Below are 12720 nucleotides of genomic sequence, written 5' to 3' on the forward strand. Positions count from 1 at the left end.
ATAATATATCATATATTTATTTAAAAAAATATTTTACTCTATATATTTAATTTACATACAATTTAATAAATTTGTTTTTTTTTAATTTAACATGTTTTTACATCCTCAAAAGGAAAAATAAGAAAACCATTACCTTTCAAAAAGATATCTTATTTAGGTCATGTCATCAAAATGATGTGTCATTTACGTCATATCATTTAAATTAAGTACGTAAAAATAAAAAAAATAAGAGATAATATAATGATTATGTTTTTTAATGTTATGAACAACTTATTTTTTCTTGGGTAAACAGTTAATGTTAATAAATTATGTGATTATCATTGAAGTCTTTAAAATATTTTTAATCATTGTATGTTAGAAACATTTCTTTTTCATATCTAGTTTTGTACATTGAAAGAAAAGTCAGCACCTAAAATATCTGGAAAATGGAAATCATTTTATTGATAAATTAAAAATAAAATAAAAGAATTAAGAGTAAAAAAATAAATGAAATTAACTTATTTATACTATATTATAAATCATTTGATAAAAACTCTTAAAAATCATTCTTTATGCATAAATATCGTGTATTAATACATATTACTTAAAATTTAAGATTACAAGTAAATTATGTGTAAGTACAATTTATTAAAGCTTCATTTTTCAATTCGTATGACTAACTGTAGATATAATCAAATATAGGATAAACATCTTATTTTTTATATAAAAAATCTAAAATAAAATTAGGATAATCATTATATTTATAAAATTTTATTGTTAAATAAAAAATAAATTACTTCATTAAATCGTAAAAAACATTATCTTTCTCAAAACCACATAAATCATATTATATCAATAAAGACAACAAATAAAACAAAACACTAAAATTAACATATATCTCGTTGCATTGTACGAGTTTCCTTCTAATAAAATAAAAATAAAAGAAGCCTTTTAAAATGTGTGAAAATTTTCTTGGATTTCGGGGAACATGTGAGTCTTTTGTACTATCTGAAATATCACATAAAATCCTCTTAAGAAAAACAGAATTAAACACAAAATCTTTATGACTCCAAGATTCATAGAATTATATAATAATTCAGATAAAAAATCGTAAACTTTTAAAACACAAAAAGTATAAGATTATTTAAATAAAAAGAGAATAGATGCGAAACATTAAAATATAATAAAATAAAATAAAGATTATTTTAAATACAAAGATTTAGTTATAAGCTGTCAAATGTCAATCAAAATACTCCTTTAAATGAAAATAATTAAATAGTATAAGTTCATATGCCCAATTTCACCACATGAAAAACACAATAAAGAAGTATTTTGCATTGCCACAACGTGGTCCGTCAAACTCATGACCCACCCCCCAAAAGGAAAGACTCGCATCGTGGTAATGGTTCATTTGGTAACTTGTAATTCCAACTCCTTTTCTTCATAAGCTTTGCCATTTACAATTTTACGGTTTTCTCCCATGGAATCTTTGTTGTCCGGTCATCTTACAGGTTCTATTGAATACTAATAGCATGTATGAAGTCATAAAATGTTCTTAATGTTGTAATCTGTTGATCTTGAAATATTGGATAACGTGGACGTCAACTTTATCGTCTATTCCGCCATCTTTCGTAAACCTTTCATAGACGAATATGCACATCATCATACATTACAAGATCAACATGTTATTATATTGAATATAAAAAAAGAACTTTTGAAACTTTGTTAGATCAATTGGAAAAATCGTACCCAATTGATACTTGTTGTTGCCGAAGAGAATGATTATTGGAGAGTAGAAAGTGTGGGAAAACCAAGTCTTTTTCTTGCATAATGTGTTGATAGTAGAAGGTATATACAAAGACAAAGTTAAATGACTGCAGGGAACTAAGTGCCGCTTGCTATTAGAAACTAATTAACTTGTAACAAACTATGTGCATAAATATACAAGTCTAATACTTCCCTCAAGTTGGACTTTAAAAGATATTTTGTGAACATCCTATGAATCTTCGAATATGGCAGCCTGGCAAGTAGAAATGGACAAAAAACGGGTATAGGCTGATCTCGGTTAAAAGGGAAAACTCGGTAAGTGGTCCTCTTGATGATGTATGCTAATTGGTAGAGTTCGATCGAACCACGGGTTATATAACTGATCTCTAAACATGTCCTTTTAACCGGCTCGTTTTCAAAAAGAATGGATTTTTTTGTCTTTTTTTCCGTAATCGTTTTCTACTAAATCACGTGTCCCAATTGAGCAACTAAAATAAACTTCAAAATATGTTTTTTATTAAAATTTATTCTGACAACGTTTTAGTCTTATTTTTGCAAGTTTACGTTTTTACAATCCCTACCTAGATATCGATGCATAGGTAGATTTTTGTTGCTATACGATGAAAACAATTGTTTAGTTTCATTTGTGTATTCAATCTCCGTTTTATGCCTTTTTCATCGTCTTCACTAATATCTTTGTCATCAACTTCGTCTTAGATATTATCTTCATCAATATCATCTTTAATATATATATATATATATATATATATATATATATTGTCGTTGAAGGCGTTGACTGTATCGATTGCTTGCAAGGTTCTTAGGTTTTTAGCAATTTCGATTTGTTCGATGTCTTCTTGCACTTCGTTCATCTCTAATTCTAGCATTGTTTGGTGTTGGGTTTTTTTAATGTTATTCAAATAATCCATCAAATACATGTAAGACTCTAGACCAAGTTTTGTTCTCCAAAGCGAGATAATTCTGTCATTCACAAAAAAACTGAGTTTTTTATTTTATTTTTTATTAACCTGGATATCTAACTCGCTATACGAGCCGACTAATCCCAGGACGAAAAAAGTTGAGTTAGAAACAACCATATTAGCTTGGATCGTCAATATATCACACGCCATGATGGTTAAAAGTCTCCCTCTCAACAACAAAAAATCCTCAAAATCTTGCGCATTAGCTTATTAAAAAGAATTAGGATGCATATAAGTATCCAATTCACCAAAAATGGTATCAAATCTAGAATTAGAATGCATACAAGTTAATTATCAATCCTTGTTTACTAAGTCCGTGGACGCTATGACTAGAAGAAGCTACTGATTTACTTTTATCAAAAAAAAATTACCCCCTCATTTACATTACACACCTATCCTCGTAAATATCAGATAAAGATTTTAAAATCATAATCAAAACTTCTACTCCGGTAACATTTAAGAACGAGTGTAAAGTAATGGAAAATGTAAAGGTGAACGGGATTCACTACTAAACGAAATACTTTTGCCTACAAACTTTTCCCTAGGAATGTCGCTAAAGGGTGGTTTTTCACAAAACCGTCACAAAAGCTGGTGGGTAATTCAAATCAGTGAGATATTACCTAGGGATTCTTTGAATGATCCATTGGTATTTTCTCGAAAAATATTCGGATCCTACCGAACCACTGATATTTTCTGGATTGTCTGTCGGTAATTACTGACGAAAATTTCACTGGATGATTTTTGTGAGTAATTATAGTTATTTCTTCAAAATACTTTCATAATAATAATTCTTTTTGTATTGTTCCATCTTTCATGTCATTATATAAATTTGATTTAAATATCAAATGACTTGTAGGATACTAAAAATTGGATAATTTTTAAATGATTTTTCTCAAAACCATCATAAAAGTTGGTGGGTTAATTATTGGTGGGTAATTTAAATCAGCATGATATTACCTAGGGATTCTTTGGATGATCCATTAGTATTTTCTCAAAAAATATCGGATCCTAACAAACTATTGGTATTTTCTGGATTGTCCGTCGGTAATTACTGACGAAAATTTTGCTGGATGAATTTTTGAGTAATTATAGTTATTTCTTCAACATACTTTCATAATAATAATTGTTTTTGTATTTTTCTATCTTACATGTCATTATATAAATTTGATTTAAATATTAAATGACTTGTAGGATACTAAAAATTGGATAATTGTTGCATTTGCGAAAAATGTCGAAAAGCTCATACGATTGTTGAATAGTAGTAGTCCAATCCCTTTTCATATATACGATTACAAAAATAAATGGAGGTGTAACGCCTATGAAATAATTATGTATATGTGCACAACAACGAGATGAAATAATGAATCATTTAAAATAGCGTTCATTATCAATGTTAATTTTGGTATACATATAATTGAATGTTAGGAGTAATCAATCACATGAAACAAATTATATAAAGAAATTGTAGAAAATTATTACTCTTATATAGAAATCTAGAGTAAATATATAATTTAACCTACAATCGATAGAAAAATTAGCGGAATTCCTTACTTGATTGGTAGATTCTTGCAGATTCATAGTAAACGATTTGATGTCTGCATATGCACAATGTCCTAATACAGAAATTTCACCAGTATCGAGTCTGTCTTAGAGGATACAACAATCAATTCAAGAGAGCCCACTAGGAACACCCACAAACCAAGGCCCAAGCTTTTAGATGATTCATTTAATGCTCAAGGGTTGGTTTTATTAAGTGGGTTTCATTTCTCCATGGCTCCTATGTGGGACAAGGTGTCTCTTATATAAACTAAGTTCCAAAAATACCCCACATTTTCTATTCAAACCCAATAATACCCCACATTTGAATAGAAAATAAGCAATATCCAGAAACTTATCTTTCTATCACTAAGCTAGTTATGATGTGCATCAGAATAAGTGTCTTTTGGACTTGAACCTTTTCTAGTGGATACCTATCGGATCTACTTCATGGGTAGTGAACTTAAAGTCTTGAACTAACCATATTTTATAGTAAATCGAGGTAATAGCATATCATATCTATATATAATTTTATTCTTACTATTGGCGTGAATAAATCATTTCTTCATGAGAGTGTTAGAAGACCTATCCATGTATGTCTTCAAAGATGCGACCCCATATCAGTCTCACATAGGTAATGTTGATCAAGAATATTTCTTAGTATTCTACTCTAATAGCTATCAACATTATTAAGAATATAAAATTCATCTGTAAATCATCAACGTAAATAATAGATATAAGTCATCATAGGAATAGGCATATGTTGTATAAGTGTCGCTTGCGTGTTCCTCAATTAGTTCCCCTGAAACCTAGACCATAGGATCTCTAATGTTGCTAGGTTAGGTTGTCGCCGAGGAAAACTCATTATGTTGGCTTTAAGACCATTCCCCTCGATGAAAAGGATACTTGCTCTCTACCCAGGCCTTTTGTCAAAGGATCGACAATGTTTTCAATTGACTTTACATAGTCAATAAAGATGATTCCATTTTTCAGCAAGTCCTTTATAGTATTGTGGCGTCGTCTTATATGTCGAGACTTGCCATTGTATATTTGGTTCTTTGCTCTTGTGAGAGCAGCCATACTATCACAATGTATACAAATGGAATTCATAGGTTTTGGCCACAATGGAATACCTTCTTGGAAGATTTTTAGGCATTCGACTTCTTCAACGGGTTTGTCTAAAGCGACAAGTTCTTCTTTCATTATTGATTTTGTATTCATGGTTTGTTTTGATGATTTCTAAGACACTGTTGAACCACCAAGTGTAAACGTATAGCCAGTTCTGGATTTACTCTCAAAGTGGTTGGAAATCCCTTTTGCATCACAATACCTTATAGAACGGGAGGGTACTTTGTGTAGTGTAACCCATAGGTCATTATGTATTTCAAATATCTAAGTAATATCACTAGTGCATACCAATGATCCTTTCCGAGGGTTGTGTGAGTATTAACCGAGTCTACTCACACTATATGCTATGTTTGGTCATGTACAGTTCATGATACACATCAAGCTTCCAAGAACTTGAGTGTATTCTAATTGAGCCATATTATCTCCTTGATTCTTCCTCAATTGGCTAGAAGGATCAAATGGAGTCACAACCAGTTTTTCATCATAGTGACCGAACATTCAGAATGCCTTCTCAATCTAGTGAGATTGATGTAACCATTTGGTTTCGTTGAATTTTTATACCAAGGATCATGTCTACTACTTCCATTACCTTCATATGAAACGAGATGTGCAACATCTTCTTGGTTTGATTGAATACATTCAAGCTCGATCCTAAGATGAACATATCTCTACGTATTGGTATATAGTGACATGCATTTTTGTATTTCTTCACATAAACAAACTTATCACGCTCATTTATGTGAAGTCTGTTTGATGTAAGTGTATTATCAAACTTTTCATGCTCTTGTTTTGGTGCTTGCTTGAGTCCATAAAGGGACTAAATCAATTTACATACTTTGTATTTGTGACATTTGACAACATAACCTTCCAGTTCTTGCATATAAATATCTTCATCGAATTCACCGTTCAAGAAAGCATTTTTGAAATATTTTTGTGTACTTCCAAATTATGAATCGCTATTATGGCCATCAATGTTCTTATACACGTTATTCTTGTAATCAGAGAGTATGTATAAAAGAAGTCTTGACTTCTTTTTGTCGATAGCCTTTGGCTACTACTCGAGCTTTGTATTTTTCAATAGTGCCATTGGTTCTCAATTTTCTTTTGAAGATTCATTTATGGTCAATTACCTTATGACCCGAGGTAAGTCAACCAATCTCCATGTATTGTTTTGTACTATGGAGTCTATCTCACTTTTGGATTGCCTCTTCCTAATAAGCTGCTCAGATGATTCCATGGTAGCCTTATACGATAAAGGTTCTCCTTCAACATTAAAGGCCATAAAGTCAGATCCAAAGTCTTTGTCAGCTCTGCCTCTTTTGCTTCTCCTTGTTTGCTTCCTTTTGGACCGTGGAGGATTCCCCTTTGTTTTCCTGATCATTTTAGTTTGATTCTAGATGAATGTATGTGTCACCATATGACATTTTCCTCGAATTAGAGATTTGATCATCTTTTTCTTTGTAAGTAAAGGTAGTCTCAAAGAATTCTACTTCTGCAGATTCTATGATTGTGTTGTTGCTTATGTCATTTACATTATATTTATATAGTAAGAATCTTAATGCAACACTATTCTTTGTTGGTCCAATATATACACAATCCACCGTTTTAGGTCCAAGTTTAGTCCTTTTTGGTAAAGGGACTTGAACCTTGGCAAGGAAACTCCACACTTTCATCCTTTCGTAGGATGGTAATCCCCCTTTCCAAAGTTGACAAGGGAATTGTCACTGTTCTTGTGGGGGATCCTATTCAGGATCATATTAGCAGTAAGGTACTCCTCACCCTATAAATGGTACGGAGCTCCCTACATGATCAACATTGAGCTTATCATGTTCTTTAATGTTCTATTTTTTGCTCGACCACTATACATGATTGTCGAGTGTAGAGAGCGGTAGTTTGATTTACTATGTCATGTATAACATAAAATTCTTCAAAGTCATGGACTCGTATTCTCCTTGGGCGATCTGACTTTAGAGTTTTTATTTTCTTATCAAGTTGGTTCTCAACTTCAACCTTGTATGTGTTAAACATGTTTAAGCTTCCTCTTTCGTATGTAAAAGATAGACATAGCAATACTTACCATAATCATCGACGAAAGAAATATAATAGTTCTTTCTTCCACATATAGGATTTTTCTTAAAATCTCATAAGTCACTTTGAATCAACCCAAATACTTCATTCGGTTTTTCAACGTGGATAGTTTGTGTCTTTAGCTTCCACACAAACCTCACACTTAGTCATTTTAACAAAATAACATTTAGGTGTCATGTCTAGTTTAATCATTCTTTGTATTAATCTAAAATTGACATGTCCTAATCTCGATATGCCAAAGAAAGGAAGAATCAATCATGTACACTGAAGGAGCTGTAACACCCCATACTTCACATTTGCATATAACATGTACTTCATATAAAAGAAATACAAATTACACCACATAGGTCCCACTAGTACAAGAAACTTATGTTACAGAAAACTTCAACTCAAAAATTCCAAAATGAAGTTCTTGTACTATCACATGTATCACAACATGTATCTTCAAAATACATCAATGAACAGATTGATCTTCAAAAATAGCAGATAAGCATATAAGGAAAATAATCATATTTTTCCCTTCCATTTACTATCCCGAGACCCTGCTAATCCTACAATGCATATTTTAAAACATAAAATGAGGGTATGACCAAAAGGTCTAGTGAGATAACCCTTTCTTTGCAATTACAGGGTGAAGGATCACCAAAATCAGTTAAAATCATATTTGTAACTTATATAACACCTTCCAAAAAAGGATTTATAAATCTTCCTTGCCATATAGGATGCAAGATTCTCAACTCCTCGCATCACACTGTGCGAGACCATTCAGAACCACTCTGTCCCATAAGGACCAGAGCCCCTTTGGTTCAACAACCAGGGGCCCCTCTGGTTTAATAACTAGAGCAACATATTTTAAAATAAGACAACAATAAGTTGATCAAAATCAATTTTCAAATATAATGCAAAGCCCAACCAGAAGCTCTCCGGACGACCAGAACCTTTGGTCCTACTAACCAGAACCTCTGGTCCTAGACTTCCAACTCAACCAGAAGTCCAAGACAAATTAGAGCTTCTCTAGAATACTTTTATCCAAATTAAATACTTTTAAAATACATAATTTAATTAGAAACAAGTCCCAAAATACCACAACCAACCAAAGGTCCTCTGGATGACCAGAGCCTCTGGTTCGCCTAACCAAAGATGATACATTTAAAAACAAACCTTATAACAGACTTAATATATGACCAAAGGCCCTCTAGTTAATTATGAAGATCAACTAGAGCCCATCTGGTTCATTTGCCAAAGAACTTAAAGGAAAACCACCCAAAGTCATGTCAACCAGAAGTCCTCTAGACAACCAACGCCCCTCTAGTTGAACTATGTTTTGACTTCTAAGTGTTTAATATGAAAATGAAGCTTTGAAAATAGTTTAAAACACAAAGCTTGAACATATAATTCAAATTTTGAATACAAGGCCTCTGCATAGCACATGCAAAGTCTCTAATTCAAGATAAATTGAATATTTTGAAAGGACCAAAGTTTTACATACAACTAGAGGCCCTCTGGTTCCACACAAAGACCAACCAGAGCCTCTGTCCTCAAACACTCCTTTTCATCACACCTATAGGATGTGATAACCTAAGTCCTCATATCACATATATATGATAACTTAAGATTATAAGCTTACAAGAATGTGGTACAAAACCCATGATCAAAAGATCATCACTTCCAAAACATAGATTATGCCATCCTTATCACCAATGTACATAACTCCTGATTATGCCACCCTTATTTCAAATGTACTCATCTCCTGATTGTGTCACCCTTATTACCAATGTACGCAACTCGTTGTTGTGCCACCCTTAATACAACACATCATGATATAATCATGACCCAAATCCTCCTTTTTCTTTGTCAAAGTTGGCAACCAAACCGTTTCAAAATAGAAACTCATATAAGAACCCTAAAATTCTTATACCAAATTCACCATTAAACTCAAAAAACTTTCAACAAATCTTTTATCAACTTCCCACATATGAACCAGGAGGTTCATTAACTTAAACATCAAATAAATGAATTTGATAACATAAACTTACCTTATGCACGTATTTGAAGATGTATCACACAACAACAACTTCAAATAATATCACAAAATCATCTTCTTCTTCTTTTTACCAAAAACCACATAAAAATCTCTTAAGAACACACAAAAGGATTCTTTCTTTCCTTTCTCTCCAAAAAACCATAGATAAGATGGATTTCTTATCCACACCTTTTATTTTTAATCAAAAGAGGCAGTGGAGATACATTGTTTTAAAATCAAAATATCTCACACTTACCAATGAGATAAAACACTTATGTCATTCCTTTTTAATTAAAATAATAACCCATAAGAGACGGTGGAAGGTTTAATATAATAAAAACCCCACTTCCACACAATCATGCGTACGCATGCATATTTAAAAATATGCACATAACTCACAAACAAACACATGTATGCATACACCCACATTAAAGATTAATTATAAACAATTAATTACATAACCAATAATCGTGTAACCAAATAATTTAATAATTACCTCCAGATATATAACCGAAATCCGGTTATCACAGGAGCAATGTTAGTGTCTGCTTTATTTTTATTATGTACAATGGCGGCATCAAGGTTATTTACAACGCTTAAGTTGAAGGGCCCCTCATGGAGGTAGCCCTTCCCAACATACACACCATATTTGATGATGACTAATTTATCAGATTCAAATATAAGTTTGAACCCTTTCTTGCTAAGAACAACGCTAAAAATCAAATTGTTAGTTAAATTAGGTATATGTACAACATCATTCGACATTAGATCCTAACCGGAAGTTAGTTTCAAGTTGCCCTTCCCTTTTTCTTCCATTCTTACAGTCTAGGAATTCCCTAAAAACATCAGCTCCCCTTCGCTCACTTTTTGGTAAGATGTAAACAAGCTCTCTAGATTGAAGATATAAAGCTGGCTCCAGTGTCTACCCACTAATCCATTGTATTTGTGATCATGTGAGCTTCAATTACCCTAAAAAAATCATTCGGGGAGTAGATGAGATTAGCATGACTTGTAGATTCCTCAAATCCTCTACTACGAATTCCTCTGGTGACACCATGATCAAGCTTGTGTTGACACTCTTTGGCTCGGTGTCTCGGCTTCCTCCGGTGCCACCATGATCAAGCTTGTATTGACACACTTTTTGAAGGTTCTCTTTTGTGGGGCTAAAAGGGCTTTTCCCGCATTGAAAGGCCTCTTAGGTGCATTGCTTTTTTCCTTTGAATTTTAGGAACTTAGTTTTAGATGAACTGCCTTCAATCATTATGGCATGTGGTTCAATAACATTAGCACCGACTTTCTCATTGAGTCGGTTGTCCTCCTCCACTAGTATTTTGAGGAGCAATTGTTCAAATACGATTATTTCCATAAGAGGCTTCAAATATAACTTGAAGTTCTTCCAAAATGAAGGTAGCTTCTTGGTTATTGAACTAACCACAAAGATGGTATTCAAGCCCATACCTTTAAACTCGAGCTCGTGGACTAGCACTTGCAATTCTTCCACTTCCTTCACCATCGGTTTGGTGTCAATCATATGGTAATGTAAGAATTTATCCACTGTGAACCTCTTGGAGAACACCACTTTAGTTTTGTATATCGCGTCCAAGGATTCCCATATTTCTCTTGCCGTTCGGAATGCAAAATGGATATTGTATTGAGAATCATTAAGTGCATTTAGAATATAGTTTTTGCAACTATACTTATTTGATCTACAAATCTCGAAAACATTTTGATGTGCAACCACTTGGATCTGCATGGGAGCATCCCCATCTGGCCCAACCGGAGGATTTGTCGGTGGCTCTTTCTTAATGAGAATGTTGGCAGCACGAAGTGTTGTTAAATAGAACAACATCTCCTGTTGCCAACGGCGAAAGTCCGAACCCTTGAATTTCTTGGGTTTCTCCACATACATTTTCAATAATTGTGATTGATCCATCACTTCACAACAGTTATCGTCCTAGAATTTTAGGAGTAATCAATCACTTGGACAATTGTTTTGTGCATATATATACAGACTCCTTCCTGACATTTTATAGGCCTTGTGTGAGATGTAAAAAAGGGCTCTCGATATGTAGAAAAAAGACCTTTAATATATCGTTTTTATAAATAACATTGAATTGAAGAAATACAAATAATTCATATAAAACCGTCATTATGAGTATTCCTACATGCAAAATCAATCGATAATTATTTCTAAATTAATATCCCATGATATATATATTTTTGATATATATACATATATATTAACGTCATTTGGGGTCAAATTGTTCACTATTCAGAGTAATTAGGTTAATGTTTTTCATCACCATTTTAAACTTTTAGGTTTAAAACAAACTTTTCAAAACCATAAATCTTATAATCAAAAGCTCATGTTGCTTATAGTTTGATACTTTTTTCTTGTTTTAGAGATAGGATAATACTTAAAATTCATGCTCTCAATATGATGGAACCCAGATTCTCTTAATATCAGAAAACACAGTTGAATGAATATAAATGAAGTAAAAGTAGTGTAACTGAAAGGTCAATCGAAGTATTTAGTAAAAGATAAGAAAACAGTATGAACTTGAATACGTCGGATGCTTTTATTAGATGAGAAAAAAACACAAGGAAACTCTCAATCTAATTTGTATTCTCACAAGGTTTGGCTATAGTCTAAGTCGGCACTCTCAGGTAAAACGTAACCTGAGGAGGATGCCTCCTTATATAGGCCTAAGTCAAACAGAATATGCTAGAATCTTGGCTTGAATCTCTGAGAGCTTATTCCGCATCCTTGTCATTTACGATCCTTGAATAGTGGAGCGGACTAAGTCAAGTCACCTTGATTCTATTAGACGCTTGCGAGAATGTCAGAACTATGTGCCCTTTCCATGGAGGTAGGAGACTCAGAGGCTCTGCATGTACTATGCAGAGGTTCTGTGTCAGGAGTGTAGCTTTGTATCAAGCACTTAACCTTTTTGGTGCTTAAGGCTTGATCTTCCATGGAATAGAGCACGGACTCTGTATGTGAGACGCTTGGCTCTTTGAGTAAGAGCTCTGTCTCTTGATCTCTTCTGCATGAGAGCTCTTAGTCTAGACAGCTTCAATAGACTAAGTCCTATAGACTAGAGTAAGAGGCTTCTCACTTACACTTTTACACGATGGGGTCTAACACAATACTTGGTAATAAAAAGTCAATAATGTATATAAAGACAAGGGTAATTTTTAAATAAATATAGATATAAG

General features: G+C 32.8%; 1 protein-coding gene across 1 annotated transcript; it reads right to left on the minus strand.

Moving 5' to 3' along the window:
* Positions 1-10696: 10696 nt before the first annotated feature.
* Positions 10697-11434, minus strand: LOC112523714. The gene has a single exon (XM_025133397.1). It carries the CDS (start codon positions 11432-11434, stop codon positions 10697-10699), a length of 738 nt encoding a protein of 245 aa, XP_024989165.1.
* Between the last annotated feature and the right edge of the window lie 1286 nt (positions 11435-12720).

Source organism: Cynara cardunculus (genome assembly GCF_001531365.2).
Source record: "Cynara cardunculus var. scolymus isolate 2C chromosome LG 12, CcrdV1, whole genome shotgun sequence".
Classification (NCBI taxonomy): Eukaryota; Viridiplantae; Streptophyta; class Magnoliopsida; order Asterales; family Asteraceae; genus Cynara; species Cynara cardunculus.

What these genes read in the sequence shown, in the direction of transcription:
- LOC112523714 (XM_025133397.1), bottom strand. Translation starts at nt 11,434, where the DNA reads ATGGATCAATCACAATTATTGAAAATGTATGTGGAGAAACCCAAGAAA.